General features: G+C 40.4%; 1 protein-coding gene across 1 annotated transcript in view; it reads right to left on the reverse strand.

The window, feature by feature from the left end:
• Window positions 1-19,468, reverse strand: part of LOC117513412 — a 30,687-nt gene extending 11,219 nt beyond the window's left edge. Inside the window, exon 1 of the mRNA XM_034173597.1 lies at window positions 19,237-19,468. Coding sequence (XP_034029488.1) covers window positions 19,237-19,468 — 232 coding nt within the window. The remainder of the gene's footprint in view (window positions 1-19,236) is intronic.
• Window positions 19,469-20,005: the final 537 nt, after the last annotated feature.

Raw genomic sequence — 20,005 nt, forward strand, 5'->3', positions numbered from 1 at the left:
CCACTTTTTGAGCTATAGCCTCATCATTACTTTTAAATTAATTCGTATAAACTGCTGGTCTTTTGACAGATGTACTTGTGGACTTTCCATGTTTTGCCATTCTTCAACTTCTGAGGCTGTCTTTACCATTGGACCTAGGTCATGGGATTCGTACTTTTCTGAGACTAAAAGGGTCACATGAGGCATGGCATTCGGCACTTGATACCATTGTTGTTCAGCTGAAGTTAGCTTGACAGAAGCTGCGGCCCCTTGGGGGCTAAATAAATTTCTGTGGTGGTTATGTGAAACAGCCGTTGATTCATCAATGCATCCCAGCAGCATGCATAGTCAGTTGTCTTGTTTGGCATCGAACATCAGGGTGACATGTAAAGGTAAACTAGGTGTATATACTGCTTCATAGTGTTGTTCTGCCAGGGCTTCCATTTTTCCCATTCCAGTTGAAGATTTGAATTTTCTGGTTGTAACTTCAGCCAGTATACCATGGGTTGCACAGGTCGGACCTTGTTTTCCATGTCCATAAGCACCATAATGTTGGCGAGTGCTTGTCAGGAAAGTGTATTTGCAGTCCTTGATGGGTACACACTATCTGGTTTGTAGCTTACATAAAATGTCTCTTCCCAGCAAATTCACAGGTGTATTTTGTGAGTATAACAGGGGTGCTTCAATTTTTTTCCTGCAATCGTTACAGGAAGTGGGCGTGTAAACGGTATTATTTGAGTCTTCCCAGAGAAGCCGATGGCTTAATTACAGACCCAGAGAGGGGGAGATGAGCGCCCATTTCCCTATGCAAGAGTATGTTGCCCCTGTATCCACCATGAACGGGAAATCTCTGTTTTGTATATTAACAGTGACGGTTGGCTCTTCCTTAGGTATCATCGAAATAGCCAATGCCACCGTTTCCCCCTCTGTCTTCTCTAGGCCTCCCTATTGCCAATAGGCAGAGGGTCCAACCCAAGGTCGGGCCGGACAATTTCTCATTCGATGTCCAGGTTGTCCACAGCTCCAACACTCATTAGAGGGTTGATCCCTATTGGGGGTGTTGGTCCCATAGGCGGTCCCGCTTGACTGTTCCTGGGAGCTGAGTTTTGGAATCTACTTCCAAATGAAGGTTGGCGAGATCCTCTTCGCCACCCTCCTCTTTGACCTTGAAAGTTCCGTGACTCTCCTCTCCACCCATGACTGTAGGTGGGTCCATTTCCGGGTGTGCCAGTGCTATGGTAGTGATAGTGATGCTCCATGGTGCTGAGACTTCTCCTGTAGGAGTGCTTCCTGCTGCTTGGGGGCTCTGTGTGGCTGTTACCACAGGTGCCTGTATGGTGGCAGCAGTGTTTGCGTAGGGCCTGTGCTTGCCGACTCAGAAGGAACAGGGGTCATCATTGGTGCCTGGGTGTTTTTTTTTTCTTGACTTTGGTTAGCTCTCCCAACTGCATCTGCACCAATTTTTTCGTCAGGGATTTTGCTGCATCTTCTTCTTTTTGTTTTTCTTTCTTGTAGATTTCAAGATGGTGACAAATATGCTCAGAGTATAAAGCCCAATTCATTTTCGATAGTCCCACGACTCCATCTAGGGCTTTCTGAACCTCATCTGGTAGAGCCTTTTTTTACAGTTATTTTAAACAGGATTTCAGTTGCTGGAGAATGGTTCCATGCATTTCCTGTTTCCTCCGCCCATCTCTTCTGGAATCGGTGCAGGAACTTCTTTGGGCACTCTTCAGGTGTCCACTTCATCATCCAATTTAGAGGGATCCAAGACCTCAGGGTACTTTCTTCTCAGTCCTTCCCACATGGAGTTTCTATAGCGATTAAAGGGGACTTCATCATGTTGATTAGTGCCCATCATTGTGTTAATCCAACCTTTCCTGCTAATTCTTCAGTGTCATGTTTTCCCATGACATGCATTAGCAAGGCTTTTATGTCACCTAAAGACAAGGTTACCCCTGCAGTGCCTTCTTCTAAGGCAGTTATCCATCTCCAGCTCCTTGGGTGATGTCTGGCAGTCTGTTGGCCAGCCCCACCATGTCTGTCCAGCTCCATGGGGTATACACATGATGACCATTTCTAACCACCAATGGGCATATGAGGTCTTCGTCCTCCTCTTCTTCTGTGCGGGCTCCCTACTGTCTTCCAGATCGAGTGCGACTGACTGGTTCCAGGCAGTCCATCCAGTCGGTTATATTCTGTTCTAAAGCCGCTATGTCTTTGGCTACACATTGTTGTCTTTGCCTGAGTCGGGCCTCTTTTGCACTCTCAATGATGATCTCACCAGAAATTTTTCGGGTGGGTGGCTGTATAATGTGATTCCCTTGATTGGGCGTCGACTGTTGTAATATTCTTCTTTCCTCGGTGTCCCTATGTCTTTGTATTCTTTCCTTCGCTAGCCGAAGTTGCTCAGCTAGTTCTTCATTATCTCTTCTGGCCAGATCCAGTGTGTCACAGAAGCTCTTGTGCCACTCTTCGGAGCCTCTATAGCCTGTGAAGGTCCAGTCGGCTGACTTATGGTGGGAGGGGACGGTTTTCAGTGGACCTCGATGTGCAGGCGGAGCCTTCAGGTCTCTCTCTTTATCCTCGTCTGCCTCCGTGTCACTGTTATTTGTGGCCCCCCTGCTGGTCGTGGTGAGCGACCACTTACTTTCGGACTTGGAGACCTTGTATGATCCATTTGACAGACTGAGGACCTGTCTCCTTGTGGCTCTCGAGCTTTTAGTGTCAGTGTGAATTTGCCCTCCACATCCATGCCTTGGTCCTCTTCACGAGTTTCTAATACAAATTGTCCAGCTGTCTTTCCCATATCATGACGTTTATATGGGGGTGGCTCTGATTCCCAGCTCGGTGCACTGGCTTTAGTCTCTTTGGATCTTTCTCTGTCATTTTTTCTCTTTTCTGCTGTAGCCTCTGTGCTTCCCTTGAACAAGGCCAAAACTTCTTTTCTTCAGTGCGTTTTTTGTTGTTTTTTACGTTCTTCTGCTGATCTTTAATTTCTTTTTTCTGTATTTCTACCGCAACTGCACTCACACATCACCGGATCAAATGATCCCACCAAAGGCCATTGCCTGCCCCCATGTGACCTTTTGTGCCACTTTCTCATACATTGGTTGCTTAGTGCGTTTTCCTGGATATTTTCTTAGTACTAAGTCTAGCGGGGTACTTTCCCGACCTTGACCTTGAGAGTTACCCATGTAACCCTGACAAACGCTATGTGAGGTGTTTCTATGGGTTCTGGTAGTCCCTCAGGGGCTGTCCTGATCCAGACCAATAACTTGCTGGCTGTAACACCTGTTTGTATTTTAAACCCTTAAAAGGATTAAATTTCCAACTGCTATGCCCGTCTTCTTTTTCTTTAACTAAATATGAAAATTTACCTGTTTCCCACCGAACCTTCCTTGGGACCACAGTCAGAGTCAACCTAGGAAACAGTTCTTCACCTGGATCGGTTGGTGTTACTAAATGATTTAATGGTATGCTAAGTTCTTTATTAGGGTCAGCACAAAGCAGCTCCAGCCACGGGGTTAAACCCTGATGCCACAGACGTCTTATCAGCAGCTCCCAATTAATTAGAGGGAATTGTTCTTTCTTTTGCTTCAGATTGATTACCTTAGTAATCTGCCATAATTTCTGATTGATCTCTTGTTCGTCCTGCCAATGTTTGCTCCTACCCTGTCAAAATAGGTCCTTTCCAGCCAAAAATGTGTCCTGATTCCCTGGGTTCGATGTCTCCGTCAGTCAAGTAATGTTCTGGGAGTATTATTTCATCATCACTTAAGTCTCCCATCAAAGACTGTCCCAAGCATTGATCAGTCTGTCAGCTTTTTCACTATAATCTAAGCTTTAACTCTTTTGATTTATAACCAACTTTATTTATTTAATCCTCTTACAACCCTAACACCTCCTAATGTCTTTGCTCCGACTTTCTATTTCCCTTCTAATTTTTATTTTATTTTATTTATTTTTTTTAACTTTCTGCGCTCGTTTTCTGCTGTTGTTTATTAGTTTTCTCTCTTTGAAATAATATTACCTTCTCTGTATTTACATAGCACTCTTCTCCTGTTTTTCTTCACTGCCTCTGTTTCACACTTTCCTCTCTGCCTGTCATGCACCTCCCAAGTCCTCCTGTTGGGTCTAAATACCTCCCCCTCGTACTCTTTCACATTAATCTTGTATGTCAGCCAGCCTGCAAGTTCTCACAGCTTTACACAGATTACTCTCCACTCTCCCCCACCCATCTTCAAAAGCTTTATACACAAAAATTATTAAAACAACTTTCTATATATCTCTATCTAGACTTCTGCCACTTTTCACTCCGCGCTTTAAACAACCTTTTTATTCACTTAACACCAATGTGTTCTGTTTAAGCATGTATCTCTTCTTCACGTTAGACAGCTTCTCCGGCGCTGTCAGCAACTTATATTACTTTTTTTACAAACCCTCTTGAGCGTACAATATTTCATTTACTTCTACGCCTTACCGCGCCTCGCGTGCGTATCCTGTGCTTAATATATTATTTTTCACCAGCTCCTTTCTGAGCATACAATATTCATTTACTTCTACGCCTTACCGCGCCTCGCGTGCGTATCCTGTGCTTACTATATTATTTTCACAAGCTCCTTTCTGAGCATAATATTTCATTTATTTCTACGCCTTACCGCGCCTCGCGTGCGTATCCTGTGCTTACTATATTATTTTCACAAGCTCCTTCTGAGCATACAATATTTCATTTATTTCTACGCCTTACCGCGCGCCTCGCGTGCGTATCCTGTGCCTTTCTGCACTTTCTTCTACCTTTTTTTCACTTACTGAGCTCCTCGTGAGCTTAATGTGCCTTTGCACTGAAAATATTCTCTTTTCTTTTCTTATAAAAAACTATACTGTGTACTTAATACTTATTCTTCTCCCACGCCCCACAAGCGTGTATTTGGTGCCTTACTGCACTATTTTCTGCTTCATTAATTCTCATGTATTCTGCACTAACTCTCTATTTATTTTATTTTTTTATAGTTTTTCTCTTTTCTTAAAAAATGACGTCCTTTATTGAGCTCTTTTACTTACTGTCAGCTGTGCTTCTTTGCACTTTTCTCTTTAAATCTCTTTATCACGTACGGTATTTCTACTGCGCCCCTCAGGCGCTTATCTTGTGCTTTCTCTGCACGTATTCTCTTGTTAAACTTTTTTCTCACTTATTTCACTTCAGTCTCTTTAAACTCTTTAAATAACCTTGTATTACCTTGTATCTATTTGTCAGTATACTCCCCTAAATTAACCCCTACAGCGCATGCTATCAGCCGGCACGTTAGTAACGAATTTCAACACCAATTATTCCCCAAGCATCCAGGTTAGTTCTCCACGCACTCTTTCCGCACCAGAGTTCATGAACATTCCTGACCTTTCACTCACATAGACATTCTTTTCCCGGGAACGCACACACCTTCTGAGCATTTTATCTACAAGGCCTGATAATTTTCAATCTTATCTTTTTTAGTCTCTTATCTTTCTTAGTCCAGGTTCTTTTGGGTAAGAGGCAATTAAAAATATCACCTGTCAACTTGGGCGGAAATCCCGACTCACTCCTCCAGATCGTGCAGAAATTATAAAAGGTTTCTGCTTACCTTTTAGTCGTGATCACTGTTATTTACGGTCTGGAGGGATGAGCTGGACTGCCCCAGGCTGCCGGAATGCCCTGGACCCTCCTGAAGCTGGCTCGCCAAGTTCTGTCGCGGCTCGTCTTTAGTCTTCTCAGGATGTCGTCTTTAGATAACACAAACTAATTGCAAGTGATATGCTAGAAAATGACACAACACTTTAGAATAATTCAGCCTTAAGCAAGATAAAATGCACAGAGTTTTTAAGTTTATTTAAGCCTTCACAAAGCTTAGACAAACTGAGTCCTCTAGAGAGACTGAATATGACAACCCGCGCTCGTCTATTTATTGGAGACCCGCGGGCATCGCTCCTCCTTCGACTTTTTTTATTTTTCATTCCCAAGACATGGTTTTCTATTGGAAGCGTCCTCTAGTGAACCCTAAGCAGGTGTTAGGCCATTATTTCAATGTGACAAACGCTCTCATTAAAACATGAAGGATTTACAACTGATTTTTTTAAAAGACCTTCAGCCACAGGTGCAGCTGGCCTGAGGCCCCCTCCGCACGTGGCCTCAGCCACACGTGCAGCTGGCCTGAGGCCCCTGCACGCGGCCTGCGGGAAAGCACCTAAAAGGCCTTGGAAAGCCCCTGACAGACTAAATGACTAATAGAGCCCTTTTTTGGGTTGAACACCTGCTAGTTCAACCAGAGGACATACAGTTCGGATCAGGACACTTGATAGTTCATCACAGTTCAAATATGGACCTAAAAATTCTTCTACACAAGTCTCAAGTCATAATGACCACCAACTGTTTGCAAGCTGACTTGAGACTTGACTTGGGACTTGCAGTTTGATGACTTGAGAATGACTTGACAGTGACTTTGTCCTACCTCTGATTACTGGGCAAACCATCCAACACTTGGTGAATTCTGCTTCATGATGATAGGAAGAGTTGCCATCAAAGGATCAAAAAGCGATGTCGCTATGAACGCTCGGCTGGCATAAGCCAGTTATCCCTGTGGTAACTTTTCTGACACCTCCTGCTTAAAACCCAAAAAGTTAAAAGGATCATGAGCTCCCGCTTTCTCAGTCTGTATTCAGACTGAGAATCAGTCTTGACTTAAGATCAAGCGAGCTTTTGCCGTTCTGCTCCACAGGAGGTTTCTGTCCTCCCTGAGCTCAGGACCCTTATTACTCCCCTGGAATGGCAGCTGAAGGAATGTTTCAGGCCATATCCCCAGTTGCAAACCAGACTGTTAGTCAAAGAAATGTAACAATTGTCTTTTCTCAATTTGAGATCAGCCTTTTAGGAAAGAGAATTAATGCACTTTATTTAAATCACCTGAAGGAGGGCATCTTCGCTACAACAGCAAAACACAAAATAAAAATAAATAAGCAAAAAACAAACAAAAATAAAAACAAACATTTGAATGTGCACATGCCCAAATGTGCATTGCACTGGATTTCATTTGGGACATTTAAACGAATAAACTATTTCCTCACTGATGTACACATCACTCTGATGACTTCTTGTTTTCACATTATTAATAGTTTTGCAGCCTCACCAGTAAGTGTCACCAGAGGAACAATAGCTGTAGAAATATGTGTACATCAGCCATGACGTTTGCATGGGGGCACTGCACATTTCCACAGTCATTTGACTTTTGATACATCTGGACGTTGGCGTGGAGGCAGGCGTATGCCATGTTTTTGTGCATATGCAACCTTTGTACATGAGGCCCCTGGTCTGCATCGGTTTTGCATGCTTCTTTATCTTTCAGCTCTCGCTATTCCAGGGAAACCTGACTGAAGTTGACCCGTGTGTCACCCCTCACTCAGTCACACATTCTTTTCCCTCTTACTCGCTTCCTCTGACAGCATTTTTTTTTTTTTTTTGTCTTTTTACCGGCTCTGCGATGACGATGAACATGTAACAAATAAAGCCTTCATTGGCTTGTTCTTATACAACCCCTGGCAATAATTATGGAATCACTGGCCACCGGCACCTTGGAGAGCTGTTGCACCAAGTGGACTGACATGAATCATGGCTCCAACACGAGAGATGTCAGTTGAAACAAAGGAGAGGATTATCAAACTCTTAAAAGAGGGTAAATCATCACGCAATGTTACAAAAGATGTTGGTTGTTCACAGTCAGCTGTGTCTAAACTCTGGACCAAATACAAACAACATGGGAAGGCTGTTAAAGGCAAACATACTGGTAGACTAAGGAAGACATCAAAGCGTCAAGACAGAAAACTTAAAGCAATATGTCTCAAAAATCGAAAATGCACAACAAAACAAATGAGGAACGAATGGGAGGAAACTGGTGTCAACGTCTGTGACCGAACTGTAAGAAACCGCCTAAAGGAAATTGGATTTACATACAGAAAAGCTAAACAAAAGCCATCATTAACATCTAAACAGAAAAAAAACAAGGTTACAATGGGCTAAGGAAAAGCAATCGTGGACTGTGGATGACTGGATGAAAGTCATATTCAGTGATGAATCTCGAATCTGCATTGGGCAAGGTGATGATGCTGGAACTTTTGTTTGGTGCCGTTCCAATGAGATTTATAAAGATGACTGCCTGAAGAGAACATGTAAATTTCCACAGTCATTGATGATATGGGGCTGCATGTCAGGTAAAGGCACTGGGGAGATGGCTGTCATTACATCATCAATAAATGCACAAGTTTATGTTGATATTTTGGACACTTTTCTTATCCCATCAATTGAAAGGATGTTTGGGGATGATGAAATCATTTTTCAAGATGATAATGCATCTTGCCATAGAGCAAAAACTGTGAAAACATTCCTTGCAAAAAGACACATAGGGTCAATGTCATGGCCTGCAAATAGTACGGATCTTAATCCAATTGAAAATCTTTGGTGGAAGTTGAAGAAAATGGTCCATGACAAGGCTCCAACCTGCAAAGCTGATCTGGCAACAGCAATCAGAGAAAGTTGGAGCCAGATTGATGAAGAGTACTGTTTGTCACTCATTAAGTCCGTGCCTCAGAGACTGCAAGCTGTTATAAAAGCAGGCCCGGCGCCAGATAAAAAATATTAAGGGGGCGATGAGTTTATCACAGGGGGCGGGGTCGCTCCCCCCCCCCCAAAAAAACGTGCGCACCGGAGGAGACGTGCCTCTGAGCGTGCATAATGAATTGGGTGCGCTCCTGTAAAGCTCGTGTATTTAGGCTACACCATTGTAAGAGACTGACTAAGAGTAAAGAGTGATAACAGTATTTTTTTAATTATTATTTGAATGTATAGACCCTCGGTCAAGTGATCTCCTACATACCACACAGAGCCGGTGTTCTGTCGAGATGAGGTGCGCCAACTTTGACACTCTGAGCTGTGACGTACCTTCGTGTTGTCCAATAGGAACGACGCGTCGGACCAAAACACGGAAAACTCGTGGCAGAAACCACTGATCTGTACAAAATGGATCGGACCAATCCGATTGGTGCAGAAACCACTGATCTGTACAAAACAATAATGTGTCACAGGACTGCTCATTAGAGAGCAGTTTTCTGAAGAAAATCATTGGAAATGTTTTTTTGATGTTGTTTGTTACCTCAAAATTTCTGATTACTGTTAAAAAAAAGTTTAGAACACTTGTAATTAAAATATTAAATAAATCAATAAATGGTTCTTTAGAAACCTTTTATCTGTAAATTAAAACCACCTGTTATTTTATATTCGATAATTTCTTGTTTAACATAAGGAACCTCAGACATTTATTTTTAGACAAATAAAATAACATGGAAACTTGTATATTTTTTAAGTCTGGTAGATTATTTATATCTCATTTCAACCAGAAAAACACTAAATAAATACAAATGTTTATTATAAATGCAAAAGGAAATAATTTAACAATGACTGCAGTGTGATTGTAAAGGTATCACTTCCTGTTCCGGAGCACAGCGGTGTTTTTTGTATCTGTTAGCTGTTTAATCTGCACAGTTAGATTGATCTAGTTAACTAGATAACGATTGTTTCACAGTGTAATCTTCATGTGCCTTAACTAAAGCACTCCCTCTGCTGAATCACCTCTAAATTATTTACACATTATTCACTTTGTGTGTTTTAGGAATCCGCTAGCTTAGCGCATGTACTAGCACTTAGCCGGTTTAGCATGGCGGCTTCTCCTGTCTCTCCCGCACTTTTCTGCTCTGGGGTGTGAAATGTTTAGTTATTCCTCAGCCTCCTTTAGCAGTAATGGTACTTGTAATAAGTGTAGCTTATTCGTAACTTTGGAGGCCAGGCTGGGCGAATTGGAGACTCGGCTCCGAACCGTGGAAAATTCTACAGCTAGCCAGGCCCCTGTAGTCGGTGCGGACCAAGGTAGCTTAGCCGCCGTTAGTTTCCCTCTGGCAGATCCCGAGCAGCCAGGAAAGGAGGCCGACTGGGTGACTGTGAGGAGGAAGCGTAGCCCTAAACAGAAGCCCCGTGTACACCGCCAACCCGTTCACATTTCTAACCGTTTTTCCCCACTCGGCGACACACCCGCCGAGGATCAAACTCTGGTTATTGGCGACTCTGTTTGAGAAATGTGAAGTTAGCGACACCAGCAACCATAGTCAATTGTCTTCCGGGGGCCAGAGCAGGCGACATTGAAGGAAATTTGAAACTGCTGGCTAAGGCTAAGCGTAAATTTGGTAAGATTGTAATTCACATCGGCAGTAATGACACCCGGTTACGCCAATCGGAGGTCACTAAAATTAACATTGAATCGGTGTGTAACTTTGCAAAAACAATGTCGGACTCTGTAGTTTTCTCTGGGCCCCTCCCCAATCGGACCGGGAGTGACATGTTTAGCCGCATGTTCTCCTTGAATTGCTGGCTGTCTGAGTGGTGTCCAAAAAATGAGGTGGGCTTCATAGATAATTGGCAAAGCTTCTGGGGAAAACCTGGTCTTGTTAGGAGAGACGGCATCCATCCCACTTTGGATGGAGCAGCTCTCATTTCTAGAAAGCTTCTCTCCCCCTGCCATCCCCTCATTACCCATCCCCGTAGAGACGGTGCCTGCTGCCAGACCACCAATAACCAGCAAAAATCTATTTAAGCATAAAAATTCAAAAAGAAAAAATAATATAGCACCTTCAACTGCACCACAGACTAAAACAGTTAAATGTGGTCTATTAAACATTAGGTCTCTCTTTTCTAAGTCTCTGTTAGTAAATGATATAATAATTGATCAACATATTGATTTATTCTGCCTTACAGAAACCTGGTTACAGCAGGATGAATATGTTAGTTTAAATGAGTCAACACCCCCGAGTCACACTAACTGCCAGAACGTAGCACGGGCCGAGGCGGAGGATTAGCAGCAATCTTCCATTCCAGCTTATTAATTAATCAAAAACCCAGACAGAGCTTTAATTCATTTGAAAGCTTGACTCTTAGTCTTGTCCATCCCATTGGAAGTCCCAAAAACCAGGTTTATTTGTTGTTATCTATCGTCCTCCTGGTCGTTACTGTGAGTTTCTCTGTGAATTTTCAGAACTTTTGTCTGACTTAGTGCTTAGCTCAGATAAGATAATTATAGTGGGCGATTTTAACATCCACACAGATGCTGAGAATGACAGCCTCAACACTGCATTTAATCTATTATTAGACTCAATTGGCTTTGCTCAAAATGTAAATGAGTCCACCCACCACTTTAATCATATCTTAGATCTTGTTCTGACTTATGGTATGGAAATTGAAGACTTAACAGTATTCCCTGAAAACTCCCTTCTGTCTGATCATTTCTTAATAACATTTACATTTACTCTGATGGACTACCCAGCAGTGGGGAATAAGTTTCATTACACTAGAAGTCTTTCAGAAAGCGCTGTAAGTAGGTTTAAGGATATGATTCCTTCTTTATGTTCTCTAATGCCATATACCAACACAGTGCAGAGTAGCTACCTAAACTCTGTAAGTGAGATAGAGTATCTCATCAATAGTTTTACATCCTCATTGAAGACAACTTTGGATGCTGTAGCTCCTCTGAAAAAGAGAGCTTTAAATCAGAAGTGCCTGACTCCGTGGTATAACTCACAAACTCGCAGCTTAAAGCAGATAACCCGTAAGTTGGAGAGGAAATGGCGTCTCACTAATTTAGAAGATCTTCACTTAGCCTGGACAAAGAGTCTGTTGCTCTATAAAAAAAGCCCTCCGTAAAGCTAGGACATCTTACTACTCATCACTAATTGAAGAAAATAAGAACAACCCCAGATTTCTTTTCAGCACTGTAGCCAGGCTGACAAAGAGTCAGAGCTCTATTGAGCCGAGTATTCCTTTAACTTTAACTAGTAATGACTTCATGACTTTCTTTGCTAATAAAATTTTAACTATTAGAGAAAAAATTACTCATAACCATCCCAAAGACGTATCGTTATCTTTGGCTGCTTTCAGTGATGCCGGTATTTGGTTAGACTCTTTCTCTCAGATTGTTCTATCTGAGTTATTTTCATTAGTTACTTCATCCAAACCATCAACATGTCTATTAGACCCCATTCCTACCAGGCTGCTCAAGGAAGCCCTACCATTATTTAATGCTTCGATCTTAAATATGATCAATCTATCTTTATTAGTTGGCTATGTACCTCAGGCTTTTAAGGTGGCAGTAATTAAACCATTACTTAAAAAGCCATCACATGACCAGCTATCTTAGCTAATTATAGGCCAATCTCCAACCTTCCTTTTCTCTCAAAAATTCTTGAAAGGGTAGTTGTAAAACAGCTAACTGATCATCTGCAGAGGAATGGTCTATTTGAAGAGTTTCAGTCAGGTTTTAGAATTCATCATAGTACAGAAACAGCATTAGTGAAGGTTACAAATGATCTTCTTATGGCCTCAGACAGTGGACTCATCTCTGTGCTTGTTCTGTTAGACCTCAGTGCTGCTTTTGATACTGTTGACCATAACATTTTATTACAGAGATTAGAGCATGCCATAGGTATTAAATGCACTGCACTGCAGTGGTTTGAATCATATTTATCTAATAGATTACAATTTGTTCATGTAAATGGGGAATCTTCTTCACAGACTAAGGTTAATTATGGAGTTCCACAAGGTTCTGTGCTAGGACCAATTTTCACTTTATACATGCTTCCTTAGGCAGTATTATTAGACGGCATTGCTTAAATTTTCATTGTTACGCAGATGATACCCAGCTTTATCTATCCATGAAGCCAGAGGACACACACCAATTAGCTAAACTGCAGGATTGTCTTACAGACATAAGGACATGGATGACCTCTAATTTCCTGCTTTTAAACTCAAATAAAACTGAAGTTATTGTACTTGGCCCCACAGATCTTAGAAACATGGTGTCTAACCAGATCCTTACTCTGGATGGCATTACCCTGACCTCTAGTAATACTGTGAGAAATCTTGGAGTCATTTTTGATCAGGATATGTCATTCAAAGCGCATATTAAACAAATATGTAAGACTGCTTTTTTGCATTTACGCAATATCTCTAAAATTAGAAAGGTCTTGTCTCAGAGTGATGCTGAAAAACTAATTCATGCATTTATTTCCTCTAGGCTGGACTATTGTAATTCATTATTATCAGGTTGTCCTAAAAGTTCCCTGAAAAGCCTTCAGTTAATTCAAAATGCTGCAGCTAGAGTACTGACGGGGACTAGAAGGAGAGAGCATATCTCACCCATATTGGCCTCTCTTCATTGGCTTCCTGTTAATTCTAGAATATAATTTAAAATTCTTCTTCTTGCTTATAAGGTTTTGAATAATCAGGTCCCATCTTATCTTAGGGACCTCATAGTACCATATCACTCCAATAGAGCGCTTCGCTCTCAGACTGCAGGATTACTTGTAGTTCCTAGGGTTTGTAAGAGTAGAATGGGAGGCAGAGCATTCAGCTTTCAGGCTCCTCTCCTGTGGAACCAGCTCCCAATTCGGATCAGGGAGACAGACACCCTCTCTACTTTTAAGATTAGGCTTAAAACTTTCCTTTTTGCTAAAGCTTATAGTTAGGGCTGGATCGGGTGACCCTGAACCATCCCTTAGTTATGCTGCTATAGACTTAGGACTGCTGGGGGGTTCCCATGATGCACTGAGTGTTTCTTTCTCTTTTTGCTCTGTATGCACCACTCTGCATTTAATCATTAGTGATTGATCTCTGCTCCCCTCCACAGCATGTCTTTTTCCTGGTTCTCTCCCTCAGCCCCAACCAGTCCCAGCAGAAGACTGCCCTCCCTGAGCCTGGTTTCTGCTGGAGGTTTCTTCGTGTTAAAAGGGAGTTTTTCCTTCCCACTGTCGCCAAGTGCTGCTCACGGGGGTCGTTTGACCATTGGGGTTTTTTACGTAATTATTGTATGGCCTTGCCTTACAATATAAAGCGCCTTGGGGCAACTGTTTGTTGTGATTTGGCGCTATATAAATAAAATTGATTGATTGATTGATTAAAGTAGGATTTCTGTGACATAAACCTCATGATCAATTTTTTATAGTCATTTAATCTTGTAATTTTGTCAAAATATGTAATTGCCTTTAATGTTATCAGGACAGAGTCATTTCTAAAATATGAATTTGAGCACAATAAGTGGAGAGCTTCTACTTGTGCAAATGTCTTTTGACTTTGATTCGTGGACATTTTTAATGATCCGTTCATTTATTGTTAAAATATAAAATGAAACAGCTTTTTAAAAAATAACAAAATAGTTGCTGTTGAAAGAGCCTTTTATTTAGAAGCAGGTGATGTTCTGCTGGATTCTCAGGACCAGATGAAGGTCTCTTCTGCAGCTTTGAACTCTGGTGGTGTTGCTGAAAAGCAGAGATGTTTTTCTTTCGACTGGACTTCGTGGTGTTCAGCTCATCAATGGAAGTTTGGTTGTCTGCACAGCAAATGTTCCTGATTGGGACAAATAAAAATACTTCTTTAAATATAAAGAAACACTAACAGTTTATACATTAAAAAAGGGGGGGGGGGGGGGGGGGGGGACGGCAAAAAAAAAAAACGATGGAAAAAAACGCCTGAAAAATAAATTATTTAAAGCTGAGCTTTTGTGGGTCTGAAAAAAGCTGTAGCTTTATTTGGTAAAATAAAAAAGACTGAACCATTTACAAATTAAAAGTGTCACTCAGATCAACTGTGCTAAAAGGGTAAGCTAACGTTAGCCGATCATTAAACCTTCACAGTCAGTAAACGTCCCGTTTTATTTTACATTATTCTCACTCAGTAAAGCTGCAGAACTAAACTCCATTGGGCAAAATGGGACTTCGCATATATCCACAACGTGGGAGATTTCGGACTGAGTGGGTTTGCTCCATCACCCGGTGGCCTGGATCGCTCTGCCCAGTGATGATGCCTGAAGGCCGGCTTCTCCGTGCGGGTCGGATCGATATCCCACCAAGACGTCAGTCCTCCCTCGGTCGTTGTCTCTCCGAAAAGTAGCTGAAAAAGCTTCTCCCAGTAGGGTGATGGGAGAATCGTTCTGCTGTTTTTTAAAGGTTTTTTTGTGGCTCAGGCGACGCAAATTCAAGATGGTGATCGCTGAACTTTATTCAGGTTGTGGAAACAGCCAGAGTGTGACGTAGCAATCTCCCCTTGCCGCTTCCGAAGCAACGTGTCTGACATCACGACGCGTTGGAAACGCACCGCCCTCTGCCACACTGACAAGCGCAACCCTCAACCTATAAGTCCCTTGAACACAGACACACGCCATATCCGTTTGTTTTAAAATTACGTTAGTTAATTAATTTTGTTTATTTGTTAAATACGTGATGTTAGTGAATAACTAATATTTTGCTATATTTTCCAGTATTTCTTTTTCTTTCTTTTTTATTTTTTTGATAACTCTAACATCCGAGGGGGCGAGGTTGATGAAGTGAGGGGGCGTCGCCCCCAAACGCCCCCTCGTGGCGCCGGCTATGTATAAAAGCCAGAGGTGGTGCAACAAAATACTAGTGATGTGTTGGAGCGTTCTTTTGTTTTTCATGATTACAGAATTGAGTGATTCCATATTTTTTTCCTCTGCTTGGTCTAAAAAAGTATCCGTTACTGACTGCCACAATTTTTTTTCCTGATTTCTTATATTGTTTCTTAAAGCCAGAAAGTTGCCATTTGAAATGACTTTAGTTTTGTGTCATGTCTGTAATCTGCTTTTTTTTTCTACAAAATTAAACAACTGAATGAACATCCAACCGAGGCTGGTGATTCCATAATTTTTGCCAGGGGTTGTAGCTGCAAGCTCGCCAGCGGCTTGATAGGGGGAGTGTATGTGTCGTTGTGCCATAAAAGCAAGAACCATGACTCTTTTTCAAAGGACACTGGGTTGGTGTCCCTAAAGTTGCAAGACTGGTTTTCTACTATGAGATGATTCCCCCATTCTCCCCAAAACATGTCATTTAGCGATTACAACTACTCCCAAACTGTAAAATTAAGGTAAAAATGTTGCAAAGTTCCTCTTTAATGTATAAGATGCCAAATAACATATATATTTTTCAAATAAATTATAGTTACTAGAAGTAGCACTACACAGAAAAGAAACAAAAGCCAAAGCAATAAGTAGCTGAGAGAAAGCAAAAGCAATAGAAAGAAAGCAAAAGCAATAGAGGGAAAGTGAAAGCAAAATAGACAAAGACAACATAGTAAAAGAAAACTCCCCCTTCCCATTGATCCTTCACTGGAACACTGTAAGTGTGTTTAGTAAATGGATGGATGGATGAAAGCGTCCACATGGAAACCTGCATTTTGCAGCTACTCTGTAAAATTCAGACCATATGAGCAGCACTTCCTGAGATCTGCAATAATGTCCAGGGATGCACTCAGCCACAGATGGACAGACAAATAAATCAAAAGCACATACTGTACTTCACCACTGTAATCATGGACAAAAATAATTATTTCAGATGCCAAACACACACACACACACACACAGATATATATATATATATATATATATATATATATATATATATATATATATATATATATATATATAGAGATATATATATATATAGATATATATAATGTAAAAAATAAAATTATGAAACCTGATAAATATTCATAAATAAATTATATGTGATGAATTTCATATTTTCATTTCATTTCATGTATTCTTTTTACATGAGAATGTACAGTACAGACACAATACATTCACAGTAAGAACAGGAGTAGGATTTTTTAATCCCTACCCCATTCTCACACAGAGAATACAGTAAACAATTAACATAGATGGCCACATACAGTATGACTTTTTTTTTACATTGTTTTTACAAATAAGACTTCAACATTTCTTTTTTAAATTTAAATTTGAATAATATTCAAACATGATTTTAATTCATTTCCCAAAGAGTTCCATAACTTAACTCCAGCATGTGAGACACTCATTTGTTTAAGTGTTATTCTAGAAAAAGGTCATTTAAAATCAAGATTTCGTCTACTATTTTCATCATCTTTCATTAATTCTTATCTTTAATGAGAATGAATATGAAAATTGGGTTCTATTTATGTGATTTTTTTTTTTTTGGTATATAAGTCACACCAGAGTACGTCACAGGACCTCAAAAACTGTTTTAGAAAATGTGACTTATAATATGAGTAATTGTGTTTTACAATCATTTTAATATTGCATGATCATTACCTCCGCCAGGGAGGTTATGTTTTCGGACATGTCCGTTTGTTTGTTAGTTAGTACGATTACTCAAAAAATCCACAACAGATTTCAATGAAATTTTTACCAGGGGTGTATCTTGGCCTAACTTAGACGTCATTAAATTTTGGTAATGCTCCAGAACACGATCCAGATCCAGCAATTTTTTTAAGGATTCTTTATGATTGCAGGATAGGGCCAATTTCAACATTTTCACAATTTCACAAAGGCTGAACAAAAATTAAGTTATGACACAACAATAATTTAGCATTTGTTTCTCCTCACTGAATAAAGTTGTGTAGTTCATGCAGTTTCTCTTTATGAATACATTTGCTGAAGATCTAAGGGTTTAACCACTGAATCTGAAACATGACAGTAGATGCGTGAAACAACGTCGAATAAGTCTCTTTGCCAAAGGGTATTCCATGTGACGTCAGTGACCCTATGGCCTTGGCGGAGGTTTGCGCTCTCCGAGTGCTTCTAGTTTGTATCTGTGTTTGTGTGGTATTCTACTGGCCAGTACACTTATAAAGATATCATTATTATTATGGAATTTAAAAAAAATATAGCTGACATATTCAATTTTGTTGGAAATGATTTTGTGTTGACATGCCAATAAAAATGGGAACCGGGGGCATCAAACACTGCACACACGTCGATGATGATGCAGCACAAAAGTGTCTCTCCTTTTAACTATTACTACTACTACTACTACTAAAAGTGCTCAATAGCCAATATCACTCCCTCTATGTCAAAGTATACATTTAACAAGTTTGGCTCAATTGGTGCCGTTTGGACAGAAGAGGGACACATACACGGACACCTACACACACGTCTCTATATGATGTATATAAATTCTTCCATGTTATTATCTCTCCTCAAAATGTGTCCTCTACATTTTGAGTTATCATGCACAGACAGACAGATGGGTTGGGCCACATTACTGTCACCACTGTAAGTTGGTAAAGATAACAGCAAAACAAACATCCAAAGTAAAACAGTCGCTGGTCTAATTCATCCAATCACTTTAAGAAGATTAACAATTATGTCTTTAAAATCATTCACTGACCTTCCCTGACAGTTTTTTCATCAAAACATTCCACAGATGCAAAGCATTGATAAAGCAGGTGACATTTTTAGTTTTCTTCTGAATTTATTATAAGTCCAACAGAAAAGAAAGCAGAGTATATATGAATGTACAAGAGAGAAGTCAGTATTCTCACAGCACACTGACTCCAATCAGCAAAAACACAGAAGAATTCCAAACGCAATTGTGCAGACAGGCTGAAAAAATCTATTCAGGCAAAAAATAACATAAAATACAAGATTTACTTTAAAAAAAAAATTACAATTGTGCTTCATTTGTTCAACAGTAAATACGTTTCTTCAGCTGCACATTGAAAAATAGCAACATGCTACAAGTAGAAATACTGCTTCAGTTAAAACCATTTTGTTTGTATTTTTTACAAAGAAAAAAGCATATGTATAATATAGTAATATTTTGTCTTACATCAACAAATTCTCCACAACTACACTACAGAACCCTAATATACTACATTATATTTTAAAAGCTGTATTTGTGAAAACCAAAAATTGTCCAAACAAACAATTTCATGTTGCAGTGTATTTTTTTTTTTTTTTGCCTTTTCCAGATCAATGTACATAAATAAAAGCTATAGTTTCCACCACACAAATAACAAAGAAAATGATAACTAGAGGTACAAACTCAAAATTCTTACTTTCTAAGTCATGATTATGACATTTTAAGTAACAATTATGACTGCTGATGTCAAAATTACGAGTTTAAAAATAAAAAAAAAATGCTGTATGTGTATAAAAACTTATTATGCAACTTATAAAAATACGTCTCCACTTTTTAGCTCAGAATTCTGAGTCAGAAAGTGGAAATCACTGACTTTTTCTGTATTTTCCTTATCACCATGGTAGATCAGGTATATTTACACCTCAAATTGTTGTTGTTATTATATTATCTTTTCTACTTCTCTATCTTCCTTACTTCCTTCATCTCTCCCTCTCACGCCCTAACCGGTTATGGCTGATGTTCTCTCCACAGAGTCTGGTCTTCTTGAGGTTTCTTCCTGTAAAGGGGAGTTTTTGCTTGCCTCTGTCGCCTTGTCGCAGCTAAGGCGATTCTTTCTGCAGCCAATCATATCCACTGGTGGGCAGTTGGCCCATCCAGCTTCACCAGCCCCGTTTGCCGACAAAATGTCGTTACCAGGCTCCACGACGAGGACGTGGGGTTGCACTTTGGAACCCATTAGAGAATTAAATTAGGATATTCATATCAATACATCACTGTGGATCAGAAACCTGGAGAGAAACAGCATCGTCCATAACATCCCTACAGGTCTTTATAAACTGCTGCCTCTGGATCTTCTTTGAAGTGACGTGACCAAATACAATCAGTATCGTGTCAGAGAACTAATCAACATCTCGTAGGCAACCCACCCCTGATCCATATGTGGAAGTGAATAAGCCAAACACTGAATACGTAAATCGTGCTTGTGCTTGGAGAATGTTAAGTCTATAAATCACATAGCAAATCCGCATACACTGAAAAAGAACCAACTTAGAAAAATGTACAATTGGGAAAAAACTGAATTAATTAAGTTGTTTGAACTTATATTTGATCTAACTTATCAACTTAAGTTCAAACAACTTAATTCAGGTTATACCAACTGTATCGTTTTTTTTTTTAAGTTGGTGTTGTGTGGGCCGCTGAAGAGGAGGTACTGCTGGCCCACCACCACCAGTCGGCGCCCTGCTTGGAGTGCGGGCTTCAAGCATGAGAGGGC

The sequence above is a fragment of the Thalassophryne amazonica genome, chromosome 7 (assembly GCF_902500255.1).
Source record: "Thalassophryne amazonica chromosome 7, fThaAma1.1, whole genome shotgun sequence".
NCBI lineage: Eukaryota > Metazoa > Chordata > Actinopteri > Batrachoidiformes > Batrachoididae > Thalassophryne > Thalassophryne amazonica.